Source organism: Chaetodon auriga, chromosome 7 (genome assembly GCF_051107435.1).
Source record: "Chaetodon auriga isolate fChaAug3 chromosome 7, fChaAug3.hap1, whole genome shotgun sequence".
Classification (NCBI taxonomy): domain Eukaryota; kingdom Metazoa; phylum Chordata; class Actinopteri; order Chaetodontiformes; family Chaetodontidae; genus Chaetodon; species Chaetodon auriga.
Genome location: NC_135080.1, coordinates 2,784,626 through 2,801,825, shown reverse-complemented (window position 1 = coordinate 2,801,825; position 17,200 = coordinate 2,784,626). Strand labels below are relative to the sequence as shown.

Here is a 17,200-nt window from a genome sequence, read left to right as displayed (position 1 = left end):
AAGCTGTGCACGCCAGAGCGTGACGTCTTCAGATTGTGTGTGTGTGTGTGTGTGTGTGTGTGTGTGTTTTCTCAATCTACTTATCTTCTGCTGTGATGATGCTGTGAGATGTATGCTATAAGGGTGAGTGTGTGTGAGGGGAGATTATTGCTGTATGAGGAGCAAACAATGCCACAGAGGCGACGGCAGCCACACTTTGGCTGTTTCAGCTGATTTGACATTTAACAAATAAAAAGCATTACGTCTCACTGTGGAGGGAACAGACTTTCCAGAAGACGAGATATCTCACACTGAGCAGCAGCACAGTTCACTGTTTTAAGTGACAGGAGTGTAGTTAAAGTACATTTCCTCACCACACAACTTCCATACTGTTTGTATTTGCTTGACATGACATCAGATGTTACTGGTGTTCATTCAAGCCTCATGGCTCATCGTCCTCTAGCCGACAACGTCATCCATCTTCACTTTGCCGTTTTGTCCCCACCCAGCTGTGGGTGTAGTTGCTGCTGGCTGGCTTTTTATCTCTTTAACATTACTGTATTGATGATGTCACTGAGGTTCCTGGTGTTACATTCGTAATTAAGGTTTTTCTGCTGTATTTTTGGTTGACAGTCACTAATAAAACACATACAGGAAACAACACAGAGGCCTTACTCATCTCACTATCTTAGCTGCTGAGTATGACAATAACACTTTAGGCTGAAAACCACCACGCAACATTTTCTGCTTCCATCTTGTACTCAAATGTTTTCGTTGTGTTTCCTCTCTGCACGGTGACACTGACACCTGCTGGCGATTCACAGGTACTGCGGACGGACAATGACGCTGGCAATGAATCAAAACTGCTCCCCAAAATGAAAACAAATGAACTCATTCCACAGAAGACATAAAGAAAAATCACATTCATTGAAACACAGTTATTGTGCTACATACACTCATGTGTTTAAGTGCTCTTTTCATGTGTGACCCTGCGGAGTATTTTATAAGTACATCCAAACGTCCCAGAGCCGGTACAATAAAAGAAACCTTTCTCTGGATGTGGCATCAACAACCCCGCATACACTTCCGCTGTGCTCACCTCCTCCTGCCTGTGTGGCACGAATCAGCCCTCCTATCGGTGAGTGGGCTGCAAGTTAAATTAGCTCTCCGTCATCCTGCTCGCTGAGCGCACCCGAGACTACTGCGGTAAGATGCGGCGACGCACGATGCCGAGCCGCGGCGGGTGAGGTGATGCGCAATGGCCGAGCGAGTCAGGAGAGAGACCGAGAAGAGATTCACGGCGGTGCTTGGCCCTGATTTAGACGATGGGACGGACCCGAATCCGTGTTTGACGGATTTGTAGCGCTGTAGCTCCAGTGGTGCAGGCCGACTGGGAGGATGTGGTGGCGCTGATCCCACTGAAGGATGCTCCAGAGCCCGAGGAGGCTTGAATAGGCTTCGCCTGTAAACAACAAGGAAGCAGAGCGACACTAAGTAAAGGACACTTCATTGAAAGCCTGGAGCGGAGACACTGAGGCGTCGGATGAGGTGAGAAACAATAACCTTTCTTCTCGGGCATCCCTGTCAGGACATGTTGGCTGGGGATACTGGTTTCGCTCGTACAGTGTGGTTTGACGTGGTCCATCTTTATCATAGTGGTACACAGCCTGCTGATATGAGTAGGCTAAGTGTGATCTGCGTGGCCCAAACCTATTTTTACCGCTTATGTGTCGCTTTACTGAGTCACTTTGGGTAAATCCTCTAAGCTGTGCAGACACGAGAAGTGAATTTATGGATTTATGGCCACCTGTGTTTCATTTTTAGAGCATTTGATGATTCTGTACGGCTGATGCAACAACTAATCTTACTGGCAACACGATGGACATGGTGTGAATGCACAATTTTATATTAAAAGAAGGCCTGCTTGTGTAGGAGTAGTATGAAAAGAAGCCACTTGGATTCAGATGTATGACCTTTGACAGACTCACACCCCCTCAAACAGGATAGCTGTACTCAAACCAAAGTGGCACAAAATCACTGCTCGGTGTGGAAATGAGACAGTTCTCACTCACATTTTCATTAGATGTGGCTTTTATCCGCTCTAAATGCTTTCACTAATCAGAGAAATGAATACAAATGATTGAGTGGTGACTCCTCCTGGCACGATTCTGGCTATTTTACCATATCAAGACTTTAATTTCCGTGTTTTGTCCCAATCCCCTGCAGGTTGTTTTGTGACAGCTGAGTCAGTCCTCAGCATCAACGGGGAGGGCGGTGAAGCTCTGAAGACGGCGTCACTGAGAACAAACTTCTCATTATCCTCTCTGTCATCAGCGCTGACAGCTGGACGTCTGACCTGGCCGTTTGGTTTCTCTTTGAGAAGTTCAGGAGCGATAAGAAGAAACAGAAACACAACTCCAGCTCGCTGTCAGGAGAACGGTCTCTTCTTCTTTGTCCGAAAACTCAGATGCTTTCAGAATGAACTGTTAGGTCGTGAGCTAAGCAAGAGAGTCAGCTCTCTCCTGCAGGGTGAAGTTAATGTTTTCTCCTTTGTCAGGATGAATTAGTGAGAAATTCTTGCCAGTGTTTCAGCTGTTTCATAATGTGCAGTGTATTTTTTCCGAACTCTGATCTTTTTACCTTTGAGCTGTCACGCTCTGAATCGAGAATAGACTCTTGATATTGCCAGCGTTGCCTCTCACCTGCCAGGCTGCATTTTGATAAAGGATAAGTGAGGACGGAACAATAAAACATAGATGAGGCCAACAACAGGCACCATGCTCCAGCAGAATAACAACAACAACTACCCCTGCCTGAACGTGTCAGGCTCAACCCGGGAGATGCTCCAGAAGTGCTCCCGAGCCTCTCTGCCGTTCCCCAGCAGACTGGAGCTGGGTCTGGGTGACCTGCCGCTGATCCGGGGCCTCCGAGCCTGGGCTCTGTGCTCCAAGAACCGCCGCAAGGCCGGTGGTCTGCTCGGAGGAGGACAAGCCCCCACAGCTCCTCCTGCAGGCCGCGGCGGCTCAACCTCCTGCCCCAGGCCTGCAGATGTGTACCTGAGCGGGGAATGGGGTCGCATGGGGTACGGGCTGCCCTTGGGGCTGGACGCTAGGCAGGCTGGAATCGGAGCTTTAGTAACAGTTGCCACTCTGAAGACATCGGAGGGCAGCGGGAAGACACAGACTCAATGCCTCTTCCTCCGGACTGAGAAAGGGAGTTGTTTGTACTCGACAGCTAAGCCTGGTGCTGGTGTGACTACCAGTGCAGCCTCCAGCGTGGTTGGGGGATGGCTGAGAGGGAAGACAGGAGGAGGAGGAGGAAGCAGAGACACCCCAGCCGGGAGGAGGGACCAAGGGCCAACTCCGCAGACCGGAGCAAACCGGGTTAGAGTGCGATCTGGCCGGAGATGGAGGAAGTCCTGTAGTGCAGCAGGCCGGGAGAAAACAGGCGTGAGCAGAGAGAGGAGGCAGAGTAGCAGGGAGGATCCTGCTGGAGAAATCACTCTGGAAGAAAGGCAGGAAGAGCGAGACAAAGGAGGCGCGGACAGTAAACAGTTTCCCAGCCCACAGCAGGACATCAGGAGAGCCAGACAGGAGAAGGAGGGAGCATTCAGAAGTCCCAGATGCTGCCACAATGCATCTCCTAAAACCTGCTCTCAGTGTGAAAGGGGAGCACAGAATCGGGAAAGCCAGGATGAACACGAGGGAGGCGAAAGTCCAAGAAGAGGAGTCCCAAACAGGCTGAATGCTGAGGTGAGGGGAATGAGGAAGGAGAGGCAAAAGAGTGAGGAGGAGGAGAGGGGAGGCCTCTGCGGGTTAGAGTCCGCTAACTCTGTTTTGGCTGTACCAAACCCTGACCTAGAATCCAGCCGCCCTCACCCAGAATCCCACAGCGGCTGTGATGTTGAAGAGATTGGAGAAGCCGAGAGCAACGAGGAGCTGAAGACAGAAATCTCTCCCAGCATGGACGACTCTTCAGAGAAAGAGGAGGATCCAGACTCAGAGGTTATGAAAAACAATGACTCCATTCAAGGCCATTCTGAGCGTGTGACTGATGACTTTACATCAAGTCAAAATGGAGATTCTGATGGCAGAAGCCAGAGTGAAAACCCCTGTGAGGAAATAGCGGCTAATGTAAATGGATTTTCCGATCGCGTGGAGGCCGACCAAGAATCAGACAAAGAAATGGAGAGTGTGGATGTTGACGAGAACAGTCCTGCTGTCTGCTCCGTCGAATCCACCTGCTGTGAGGACGCCTCTGCTTCTGCTTGCCCTGCCTCCATCAGCGCTGCAGGTTCCTCTGAGTCCTCCGCTCCTGTAGAGGGCAGCAGCTGCAATGCTGACTATGAGACTTTGGGAGAGCAAGAGAAGAGCAAAGAGCATGACCTCAAGGGGGATCAACAAGGGGTGGCAGACTGTGGCGTCATGGGTCGAGAAGAAGTGGATGTTAGCAGATCTGAGCAACAAGAACCGAACTGTGTGGCTGACGAGAACAACACTGTGAACGAGGACAGGTTTTTCTTTAAACATGTGGAAAACAGCAGCCAGTCAGAGGAGAGAGCTGCTTCATCTTTACCTCTCAGACATGGAGATCCCTCCATCTTTGAGACAGACCAGAGGATGGTAACAGAAAACGGTTGCAGCCATAGCACAGCTGAGCTGAAGAGAGCAGAGTGGAGAGATGAGCTGCTGTGGGAAAACAGACAGGAGCAGTCAGAGGAGGAGAACGTGGAGCAGAGAGTAAACCCCAAGGAAGAGGATGAAGCTGGCATCTGCAACGAGCTGGATGATGATGAAGGTGGAGGTGATAACGACAAAGAACGACACGCTGAGGGTGGCGTGAATGACAGCACCATACTGGAGGATGATGATGAGGAAGCAACGCGAAACTGTGCACTAAAAGACAGCTGGAGGTTACAGGAGTCTGCAGCTGGGTGCAGGGGGAGGGAGGAGGAGGCTGGAGACACCTGTGGACGAACAAGCACCACCCATGTCGAAGCAAACGGAGAGACCAGCGCTAAGGCCGCTAATGTAGCCTGTGCTGATCCCCTCACCCCTCTGGAGCTCCCTCTAGTTAATTCAGCCCCCTCTTTGCTCCCCCTGAGATCCATGGCAACTGGCCTGCCCTGTCTGGAGGCCGGTGAAGAGGAGGAGGAGGGGGAGGAGGAGGAAGTGGTCAGGGTGACGGCAGGGGACGGAGAAGGAGGGAAGAGGAGGCACGGGAAAGAGCTGGAGGAGCTGGGTGAGCAGGCGAGGGGCTCCACCGTGGCCACTGAGGAGGGGAGGAAAGAGGAGGAGGAAGATGAGTTTGGGGTATTCATGCAGGCGGAGGGAGAGCCAGCCTGGATGGAGGGATCCACCATGCCTGCCTCAGTGCCTTATGGGAGCAGAGAGAGTGTCGGTGAGTCTCATGGCTGTTAGTTTATCCTTCTCTCTCTTCTCCTCCTCCTCTGTCTCTCTTGTACTGCCTGTCTCCTCCTCTTTGTTTCACATAGACACAGAGCGGAGGAGCAAAACTGACGAGACACAGGACGTTTTAGAAGTCTTTTAAAGAGTCCTTTCTGCAGAGCTGCAGAGTATTAGTGCATTTTTAACCTTTCGTACAGTTTCAGGAATGCGTATTAAAGAGCCGTGCCGGTGCTGTTCAGCGTTCCACAAACCACTTAGACTCTGTGTCACCGTTAATCATTCTGCAAACCAGGCCGTGGCAGAAATCTGAATGTACGAATTAGCAGCCGCGGTATCGTTAAAAGGTGATCAAGTGTTTTTAAATCAATCTGCTCTTAAGATGCTAAACGCACAATCATGATGTGACGCCGACAAACAGCGTGTTGTGAGTATGTGACCATCAGGATCCAGAAGTGAAAGTCCTCCCGTTCATTTGTTCCTTTGACAGCGTCACCTTAAATCACGACTGTGAAAGATGAACAGCTGCGTCAGAAAATATTTGGTTCTTTGGTAAAAACTCGAGGACATAAAAGGAGAAGATAGCTGTAATTACTAAGGTGCATTTCAGGAGTCTTACAGCTCTGTTCATGTGCCGCTGAGTGTGGGTGAAAGATAGAGATTACAGTGTCGAGAAACTAAACACAGTCTACAGTTTACATAAATTCACTCTTGTATTCTGCATCAATATTGGATTAATTCACTAACTGTGATGCTGTAATGATGCTTTAAAGAAGTTTGGACTTCGTTCTGATTCGTGCCTCTGATTGGCTTCTTCTCCATAGCCACGGCCGCCTCGGCTCATGGGTAATGTTGTATTTAGACCCCTCTGCCACAACTAAATGTGGAAGAAAACATGATCTCTCAGAAACTGTTAGCCATAACGTAAACCAATAAGAATATTGAATTATTGGGGCGAGTCAAAATTCTGATATGCTAATCCAGAACGGAGGAAAACACCAGCTACTTTTCCCACTTCTGACTCTGTGGAAACCAGTGGAAACCAGTGGCTGCCTGAAATAAATCCAAAAATCTAAAACTGTGCAGCAAATGATCTGATTTGTCGATGTAAACTCACGAACACACCAGACACTGGTCCTTTAAAGAAAAAATACTGAACAGAAAATACACTGATAATTACTGATGTCAGACTCATTCACAGATGTCAGATGTCAGTATGTAGCCGACACACTCATTTCGCGCACACACACACACGCGCACACACACACGCATCTTTCAGTCTTTCTTCAGCCTTCTTGTTTTTCTCTAACAGCCAGTGTTAATCAGTCCTTATGTTCCCTCATTATGCTCCCTTTAGCTAATCACCTAAGCCCAGTTTCCACCGTGGGGCCAGGCGAGGCTAAGCCGGGGTTTACTCATTATTCACTTCTTCTGCGTTTATCCACCTAAAAACATTTATGCAATTGTTTGAACATATTGCTGATTTCGGAGTGGAGTGTTGATTAGCAGAATGTGCTGTCGGCTTTATGTGATATGACACAATGGGTTAAAGGGCCGTTCCAGTGTTTGTTTTAACTCTTTAAAGGTCACTTTACCCAAATGACAGAATGGATTCTCACACCTTTACTGGCCTTGCAGATCATTTTGGATCAAACCATAAACCCCTTAAAACCTTCTTAATCTCCACTGTCCCAGGTTGGAGGCAGATTATATATGTATTTTTTATATTTATGTTTTGAACTGCGCTCACTCTGTGTAGTTTTGGAATATGAACGCTGCTCACATGCATATTTTAAAACATCCCTCCGTCACCGTAAATCAAGTCTGCGCTCATGTTTGCTTTTATTGTGGCATGTCGTTTGATGCACTAACACTAATGGAACGTCATGCATACAAAAATTAGGAGAAGCCAATGGCTGCCTGAAACCTGAGGAAACACATAAACAAATTCACACAAATGCACCGAAAAACGAAACCACAGGGATGGTCCATAAAAGGCTTTGTCTCTAAGGGACTGAGCCCCAAGTCTGTTACTCTGGAACTGGATTCTGAACAACTTATTTGCATGAAACATAAAATCAGTTGACCAATAACACGTTTAATCTTGTGATAAACCACTTGGCCCTGCAGTAGAAATGAGACTCCAGTCTGTCCTGACCTGAATTCCTAACCGATCTCTCGCTCCACGGTATTAATCATTCAGAGCTGGGTTAAGGGAGGAGGCAGACAGGGCCTGGGACTCTAAGCTCCTTTTAGCCTCAGGTTATGGGGCAACTGGTGAAAGAGAACGTCACACAAACACACACACACACGAGGACGACTGAAGTGCCTGATAGACGCATCGTGCAACGTCTGAGCAATGGAAGGTAATGTGTGAAGGCGTGAAGGCAGCAGGCATCAAAAGTGGGACAAATATACGTGGAAACGTTTCCTTGAAGCGAGATGCCACGGTGTCATTAAGTCTCACACACAAACAGGAAGCAGGAAACTTTTCAGCAACAGAGAGCAACGTCCACAGCAGAGACACAGACAGACAGACAGACAGACAGACAGACAGACAGGCAGGCAGGCAGGCAGGCAGGCAGGCAGGCAGGCAGGCAGACAGACAGACAGACAGACGGACAGACAGGCAGGCAGGCAGGCAGGGAGGCAGACAGACAGACAGGCAGGCAGACAGGCAAGGAGTCAGACAGACAGACAGACAGACAGACAGGCAGGCAGGCAAGGAGTCAGACAGACAGACAGACAGACAGACAGGCAGGCAGGCAGGCAGACAGGCAGGCAGGGAGGCAGACAGACAGACAGACAGGCAGGCAGACAGGCAAGGAGTCAGACAGACAGACAGACAGACAGACAGACAGACAGGCAGACAGACAGACAGACAGACAGGCAGGCAGGCAGACAGACAGACAGACAGACAGGCAGGCAGGACCTGCGTAGGACTGGTCCCTCAGATGCATTACGTCACTACACAGCTCCTCTGAAGTGTTGGTGGAGACATTCATTCACACGTTCATCGCCTCTTCGGTGGCGTGCACACCATTAACTGTGCATGATGATGATCCAAGTTGTTGGCCGTCATTAGCCATCTGTGTTTTTTTAGCTCTTCCACAGAACCAGCGAACAGCTTCAGTGCGATGAAGGTTAAGTTGGTCGTCAATCCAGGTCATCTGAATGAGGGCAGAGCTGGCTGTACCATTAACCGTGTGTGTGTGTGTGTGTGTGTCTGAAAACAGCACTCGGAAACCACGCCATCACCGGGGATTCGGCCCACTGGACACCAGGCTGGACGGACAGCTCGTCCCACCAATCAGACGACACCTGGACAGCCTTTCCTCAGGAGCCGTCAGAGGAGCATCGAGACGTCATGGGACAGTGGTGGCCAACCAGCGCTGTGGAGGAGAGCAGGGACAGACTCCTGACCAATCAGAATCTGGTATAGTTGACCTCGGCCTCTTTAAGGTGGCTTTCATGAAACCATTAGTTAGAAATTCAGCCTCAGATCTTCTCTCTGTTTCAGTTGCATCCATTTCTCAGAGAATTCACTGACAGACTCTCCACGATTGGTTCATTCGGATCATGATCATTGTGTCCGTTACTGTGGACTGATAGCTGTATAATCAGCCTGTGGATCATATAGAAAAAACTCTGCCCACACGGATTGAGTCGACAGATTAATTCAGCTTTGGAGTCACAATGGACAGTTTTAAAAGTATCAGAACTGATGCAGCAGAACCAGACATGGTCTTTTTTATTCCATCAAAACCTGCCACCTACGTTACCCACAATGCAACCTGACCGGCGGCGCTCGGTCGGAGATGAATGTAGCCTTGAGCCGCTAGCCTCAAGCAGAGATGAGGAGTGGGCTGCAGAGATCTGCTCAGCTCACTTGTTTCTAACTCCAGATTTCTCTTCAGTCCAAACCGGCGTCACTGGAGTCGGTGTGTCAGACTTCCCACAGCTCCCTCTGGAGCCGCAAAGGCCTTCATACAGCTTTTATCCACATAGGCAGAGGCAGAGGCGGATCTGGAGAAATATTCATGAGCTGGAAAGAGGGTGGCAGAAATATACATATGGAGATTTAACTGCAAACAGTGAAAAAGCCCCTAAATGAAGATATTTTAACGAAAAAACACAACATTATTGTGGCACGTGAGTAAAGCATTGAATAGAAATATCTAAAGTTGGAGTTAGAAATCAGAAAAGCTAATTATTTACCCTAAAATGTGGCTCTGAGGTAGAGACCTACACATGAAGACGATGTTCACTAGCTGTGTCACGTGTACTGTGTGAAGCCACACTTTTAGTGCCAGCAGTCCAAGATATCCAGTGTTTATCCAGTAATGCTGATTAAAAGGCAAAAATCATTTTTTCTGAGCTTCAATGTGAAAATGTGGTCCTGAGCTCTGGCTGGACTGTCCCTGCAGCGCTGACTGATGTGGCTCAAACACGGGTTACTATTACAACACAAAACATGCTTCAACCAAACAACCCTTCCTCTGCTGCTCGGGGAAGTTGGCAAACCTTCACACACATTTCACAGAAAAAAGCCATCAGCGTCGGACCTTGAGAGGCTGCACAGGAGGCTGCCGGGGCCTATCGCCACCCTGTGTCCTTTCACAGCCACTAATAGCCTTTTATTTGTTAGCGAGTGGCTCATAATTGTGGGCTTTAGCATGTGTGAGTCTGATCACACTGTTTGCAATTACTGATATTGAGAATCAGACAGAACAGATCCCAGAGTGCCCGTGGTGAGAACAGATCCATGGGCAGCCCGAGATTTCTTTAATGAAACAGGTGCGTCTCAGGTGCCATTCCACTGTATTTAGCATGGTCTCATCCACACAGAGGAAAGTGGCTCAAAAGTGAAGTGATGACTCAGAAACAACTGTTTTTAGGCTTCTGTTCCCACCAGGTCAGTAAGAATACTTGAATAAAAGCACGCACTGAGAGGCCGCTCTGATTTGAGCTCCTGTGACAACACTGTCCTCTCCTCACTTAACGTCCAGCTGAGGGACAAACATGTGGACAGGCTGGTCCCCCCGAGGCTCCCGCAGCAGATCAGTACCAACAATGAACATACAGTGTGTGGAATACTTTCATGTTCACGAATGCAGACACTGTGTGACGTCACAGATGTGCTAAAATAAAACGCTCCTAAGTTACTTCAGTCAATAATTATTTATTCAGACTTTGGCGCATCAGTAAATCTCTTTGTCCACTTGGAGCCGATTCTTTAGATCAGTATGAAACAAAGCCACACAAAGCAAAAGTCCTCCTGCTGGTGAAAATCAATTCTGCTAAACCGTGAGCTGTCCTGAGCTCTCGGGGCTGTTTGTACAAATATATTGACTGTGACTCACAGCGAGACTTTAGGTAGATGTCTAAAGGCCCATTGGAGCAGGATTTATTTCCCTGGTGGAGGTGGGATGATTTCAATATCACCTGCATTATTCAGTCATTCTCATCTGTCCGGAGCGCGTCTGTCTGCGCTGTGTCTTATTTTGCAGTCCTGACAGACTTTACAGTGCAAAGACCCGACAAGCTCATCGAACGCTCATGTCACAGGTGATTGTGATGTTACTGGTCCGCCTTTGTGGAGCTGATTTCACGTGGCGTGTGCTCCGTGTGCTGCGTATATCAGTCCTGGTCTAACTGTAAAAGCAGCCTAATCGACATTCAGAGAGACGTATTTAAGCAGTTTGCCTGCCAGTGATGAAAGTCAGATATCATCTTTTACAGGCGCAGCTCCTGTAATTTAGCAGTCGCTGAAAGCCATCCAGAATGCTGCCTTTCATCAAGAAAGAGGGGGAGGGGGATATTTTATTACCCACCTCCCACTGTAATATTGATCCTGTCTGAATAAGCTGCCTAGTTCTTAGCAGTGAATCGGGATCTTTGATAGAAATGTGACTCGTTAATCAAACACTTTCCTCCAGGTGTTTTAAAGAATCATTGTGGATCCAGGTGATTAACAAAACCATCTGTTTAGCTTAAACTTTCCAAAAAAAATGTATTTAATAAACAGATACACTCAAAACTATAACCTCCTTGGCAGCAGTAATTATGACAAAGTTTTTAGACTTGAAGTTAATCAGCATTTTGAAAGTCGCATTGGAGCAGCCAGAGCTCTGAAAATGTAAAAAAAACAAGCGAGAGGAATCTCCCGGTGGACGTTAACTGCGGTGAAAAGATGCAGATGAAAACTGAGCTCTGCCCAAAGCTGCAGTGACGGAGAGTGAGAGCTGTTTCATGTGCTAATGGTGCCTTTAAGAGACCTGCAAGAAAACCAAGTATTAGCTTCACATGTGATGAACTGAAGAAGGCTGTAAATCATGTTTATGGGCGCCACGTTTACTTTACGAGCCTTCTGTTGGAAACTCTCTGATGTTGTGGTAACCGGTGAGGTCTCTGTCTCTCCTGCAGGTGGCTGTCTTTGCTGAAGCCTTCCCCTCGCTGCCTGGTCCATCCTCCAGTGACCCCTGTGACCTCGACACTGTCCCCACTCTGACCCAGCTCCTCAGGGGCAAAGCCAGCCAGGACCAGGGGTGAGTGAGCGCACTGAATGTCCGCTATCATAACCGAATCATCGTGATTTCCTGTCTATAAACTGATCTGCTGCAGTTTGTCACAGGATGTGTCAGAGCCTGCAGAAAAATGTGCAATGACATGCTTATAGTTATCTGTAGGAAGATGACATGGAGGCTTCTCTGAGGCGTGTATTTACTGCAGATCTGACATGAACAGAGCAGCAGCACAGGAAGTTAGCCTGCAGCAGCCGAGCAGGTTAACAAAGACTCAACTGCAGAAGAAGAACTGCTTTCTAATCCGAGAGGGTTTTATTTTCACTGGAGGAAGGTTAATGTATCAAGATCAGGTAAAAGTGGGATGACAGTATCTGTTCATCGGTCGGTCGGCATGAAAACCCCACGCTTGTACTCAGGCGAGTGGTGATGATGCATCTTTCAAGGAGGCTGAGCAGTTTGGAGAACAGATTACTACAGTTCAGCCTGAGCTTTTATTGGCTCGTGGAGCAGGTGTCAGCAGCCTCACCTGTACTCATGCTGCCTTCTGTGCAGTGGGTTTGAAAATACGGCTGTTCTCATGTTGGCAGGTGCCTTTCATCCGTGGCTTTATGAGGCCATGTGTTCTCTGAATTTGTATCCTGGATAATCTCTTTATGTGAATTTATGCCCCTTAAACTTTTGGGGAGAATCAAACAAGACTGAGCTAATTGACATTCAGATCTCTGACTGGAGACACAGGATTTACCCTGAAGTGGGAGCTTAATGAGAACCAAAAACTGCTTTTGTGAAGTTTTAAAATAATCCCCCCAAAGTCTTAAAGAAATTTTTATTATTATTATTTATTATTATTTATTTATTTATTTTACATGGCCAATGCTCTAATTGTGCTTGCATCACACTCCTGTCACCACTAGATGCCACTGAAGCGTACACACCGACTGGACCTTTCATCCAATAAACCACCAAATTGATTTCTGTACAGAGTAATTGAACGGAGCCTCATTCATACAACAGCAGTTATTTCACTGTATATTATCAATATAGAACACGTGGCAGTGATCACGACCTCCGATCGATGCCGGTCCACACAGTCACACCAACTTAATTATTTTTCATTGCCTGCATTGAACATTTGTGCCGCAGCACTGTAACGCTCAGAGCTGTGCAGTGGGAGGAACAAAGGCCTCACCTGATGTGTTACTGTGAAGTCAAGGTGGTTGTGTGGAGCTGTCAGGGGATCTAATGCTATGTGATTGAAAATGTGACCGATGGTGGCCACCAAGTGGTTCATGCTGTGAACTGCACGTTGGAGTTGGACTGCAAGCCGAAGATGGATCGTGTTTATGATTAATCATCACATGGCAGAGTGTCCATAACGTCTGATACAAAGCACGGTTTAACCAAAGGGACATTTAGATATTGGAGTAGCCGGCTGCCAATTTTATTAACTGACAATTACAGTAAGACATCACAGAGTTTATGCCGTCAAGTTGCACATAAATGTCCAAGAAGATCTCTGATAACAGGCATGATTAAGATGATTGTTGTCTGTGTTTGACCCTGCAGGCTGTTGGACAGTTTCCATGACTTGAACAAAATGATTTGCCAGAGATACAAGAGAGCTAAGGGTGTGTCTCGAGACCTGCTGCTGAAGACTTTACAGCTGGAGCAGCCGCACACTGTGAGTAAAGACAGGCGTCGTTCACACACAGACGTGTCAGTAAATCCACTCTGTCTACACACTCGTGCTTTCTACACATATGAAATTCCCTGCAGAGGAATCAGCTCAAAGCCTTAACGTCATGTGCAGTGCACTGACAGAGCTGTTGGACTGATGGCCTTGAAAACTGCTGCTTCAGTCAAATGAAGTGACGCCGTTACATGTAAAACACTGCTCGCGCTTCTCAGTCGTAGATAAATGAGCAGAGCGGGCAGGCCGGGCTCATGGTGGAACCCAACCATGTGGGAAAATACAGAGCACCTGCAGAATATGCAAATGTGTGGTTTTGTCCTCACGGAGCAGCAGAGCAGGAAATGCCACACTGTGAAAAAAGCTCCTGTTTTCAACCTTAAACTGTCAATCTGCTGCTCTTGAGTTATTCAGGAACTAAACAATCGTCAGCAGTTACGGCTGCTTTCTTATCTACGACTTCACTTTAACAAGCTAAACATAGATTATGGTGCAAATGGATTACAACACGAAATCTCTGTGTAATTGTGATTAACTGCTGTTAAAATCCTTCATGTTGCATTGTGAAAAATGAACACAGGCACAGCTACGTCACCAGAGTAAAGAGGTGTAGCTAACAAAAAGTTTGATTATAAATTGTTCTGTCCATTTGATGAATCAATTGATTGAAGACTTATAGTTTCCTAAAACTCTGTGAACCAGCTCATCACTTGAGCGCTGATGGAGGAAGCCGCCTCACTGTGCTGCTGTGCAGGTGTTCAGCTGTCTAACATCACCTCTGCATGTGTTCTCATCTTCGCAGGAAAGCAGAGCTGCTCCCCGGACAGCCAGTCGCCGTCTCTCCCCCGGCCTCCCCTCGGCCAATCAGCACGCGCAGAACGCCGCCGCTAAGCGACGGCTGTCGTATGACTACAACAGAAACATCGTGGAGTAACGGTGCGGCTCGGCTCTGGTTGGACGCTGATTCATCGACGTTTTCCTGAGTGCAGGTTTGAGCCCGAGCAGGACAGAACGGACCCACGAGCGTCTCAAGACTCTGGACTCACATGCGTACTATCTGCTAGTCAAACACTGACTGACCTTTTGACTCTTTGCACACTCTCTGGTTGTTTAAGCCTGAGCCAGTGAGGAAACGTGACCCGGATGAAAATGGAGCGACTCACTTCAGTTGTGTTTCGGGAGTTGCTGCGGCTCCTGTTGATGTATACCGGTGGAGTGTTTCCATTACACGTCAGCCACCTCGTTCCTCACCACCCTCCCATCTCCATGTTCCTTTTCAGCCCTGATAACAGCAGGTTGTCAAAGATTGGGATGACCTGTAGTTACGAGTTGCTCATCACCACGTCCTTCCTGTTATTTTAGCATCTGAGAAGATTTAAGTAGAAATATTCTCCTGTGTCAGATCTGTTGTTTTGGCAGAAATTCTCATTGTTTGAATTAAATCTTTCAAATGGGTCGATCCAATCAAAAATACTGACTTGCAAAGAATGAGCTCAGAAACATTAAATATAAATTAAATCATTTCTGCTTTCATTCGTGAGCACTGCATTTATGATTTTGGAAGGTCAGCGTGCTTCCTAGCTACCTTATGTGCACTGATATAAGCGGTTAAGGCTAGTTTGAGCGTGCAGCCGTCTGACTCAACCAATGAGACGTTTTCTCCTCCTGCAGCAGCTCTGACAGGACGCTCTGTAGGGCCGATGTCGTGTTCACGCCATGTGGAAAAATGGAAGAAAGCAATAAGATCAAAGGATTTCTGGTACAACTGCCAGTGTTATGATGGAGTTTGCACTTTGAAAGAAGTTATTGAACACTGAGCTGCAGATTATGACACCGTGTGAGTGTAAAAAAAAGAAATAATAGCAGTGAACGCTGTGAAGGGGCCGTTCATGTTTGCTTTCCGAGCAAATCTTTATTATTTAATGCCGAGTCTGATAAATTGGAGCTTTGAGAAAAACTACATTTTACGTTATTTTACATCCACATGACACTTGGATGTCAGAAATGATGGTTTTGTTTTGTTAGAGAGGCGATGACGTAATGCTTCTTTTTCGCCGTCACTCCATTAACATGGTGGCTGGAAACTTTTATTGAAACACGCTGTAACATCTTCAGTTTTCCCTCAGTGTAAAATGCTGTATGGACGCCAACATAGCTCTGCAGACCTCAGTGTCAGCTGGATTCATGCTGTCAAAGCTCATTTCCTCCCTCTGCTGAACGATGGAAGTGACAGAGAGTCATGTGATCAGTCTGAGGCGGCGTTACTTTGCTTGCAGAATGCTGAAGATGTTCCAGACGTCATGAGTCTTAAACGTTTTCCTTTTCATTTGGCAACATGGCGCATGTGCTTTCATTGTGGATCTGCGACAGGAAAGCCAGTGACAGGGATGAATCCTAAAATTATTTTGGTTCCTCAGAGAAACGAGTTTGTCTTCCAGTTAGTGCCAACAGGAACTCCAGTGACAGTGCCGATGTTTACGAGGTCACAGAAGCAGAGCAGACACGTTCAGGAGGAAACGTCGCCTCTCGTTTCTCAAACAAAACATTTGGCATGTGATGTTTTTCTTTGACGTCCTGTCTGGCTTCCTGTCCGCCTCTGTCACAGCTGAGTCCACTTCACGGGCAAAACTTGAATCTAGCTGCCAATCAAAACAATATTTTTCTGAGAATATTGTTCACATGATGACTGTGGCAACGATGCACTGTACACTTTCATTTAGTCACACGATCACCCCGAACGTTTATTTCACACTCTGTTGTATATTTCACTTGTCGACTCGATCATTTGTGATGATATTCAGAAACAATCACGTGTGTGTGTGTGTCTGTCTGACATTTGTGCAAACTACAAATTCCCGAAAAAGAAGAAGATGAATATTTTCTGATCTGTTCAAATGAGGGAGAACGAGTTGTCGCCTTGTTAACTGATGTAATAAAACGATACCGTGTGATGGCTGACAGTGTGACCCGTTCATTATGACCTAACGAGCTGCAGAGCGCTGAAGCAGAGGGAACCCTTCGCCGAGGCAGCGCATTTCTAGAAATCTGTGATTCATCTGAATTTGCTGCCAAGATGTTTTTAATCTGCATCAGAATACCTGCAGTGAGAATCCTGTCCAGGATTATTCAGACTCATGACCAGAGGGTTTTAGAGTTCATCACACTGCTGCAGCATCACTTCTGCCTCAAACACTTTGCAGTGATGCTGCTGCTGAAAAATGCATTTGGGGCTTTGGGGAAATACTCATACATCAATAACATTATCTAAATATGTGCTATGCACCAAACTGGATGAATTCTGGAAGAAGAGTGGTTAAAAAAAAATTAAATTTAGGAAAGAGTTTAGAACAAAGGCCGCCATCTGGGCTCCATGTGGCGACAGTTGCAACCATGTGACCATGTGTGCTGCAGACGCTCAGCCACCAAGGAGCTCCCGAGACGTTTAGCTTGCTGGCAAACCATCACCGCCTAAGTATCCATCCACAGAGGCAAACAGAGAGATGAACAGCACAGACTGAGACATATTTAACTGAACTCGGCTAAAGTTTAGCTCAACTGATGTGAGTGATACTGATGCCAACACGTTTACGAGATCTCTG

General features: G+C 47.2%; 1 protein-coding gene across 1 annotated transcript; it reads left to right on the top strand.

Moving 5' to 3' along the window:
* The first annotated feature begins 1,130 nt into the window (after window positions 1–1,130).
* LOC143323196 (uncharacterized) lies at window positions 1,131–16,559 on the top strand. Its single transcript, XM_076734903.1, has 6 exons — window positions 1,131–1,527; window positions 2,206–5,379; window positions 8,621–8,820; window positions 11,811–11,932; window positions 13,478–13,592; window positions 14,404–16,559. Exons 2-6 carry the CDS (start codon window positions 2,736–2,738, stop codon window positions 14,533–14,535), a joined length of 3,213 nt encoding a protein of 1,070 aa, XP_076591018.1. The 5' UTR covers window positions 1,131–1,527; window positions 2,206–2,735; the 3' UTR covers window positions 14,536–16,559.
* The last annotated feature ends 641 nt before the right edge of the window (window positions 16,560–17,200 follow it).

What these genes read in the sequence shown, in the direction of transcription:
- LOC143323196 (XM_076734903.1), top strand. Translation starts at nt 2,736, where the DNA reads ATGAGGCCAACAACAGGCACCATGCTCCAGCAGAATAACAACAACAAC. An exon ending in TCCTGACCAATCAGAATCTG is followed by an intron (nt 8,821 to 11,810) that starts GTATAGTTGACC and finishes TCTCTCCTGCAG; the next exon opens with GTGGCTGTCTTTGCTGAAGC. An exon ending in AGCTGGAGCAGCCGCACACT is followed by an intron (nt 13,593 to 14,403) that starts GTGAGTAAAGAC and finishes TCATCTTCGCAG; the next exon opens with GAAAGCAGAGCTGCTCCCCG.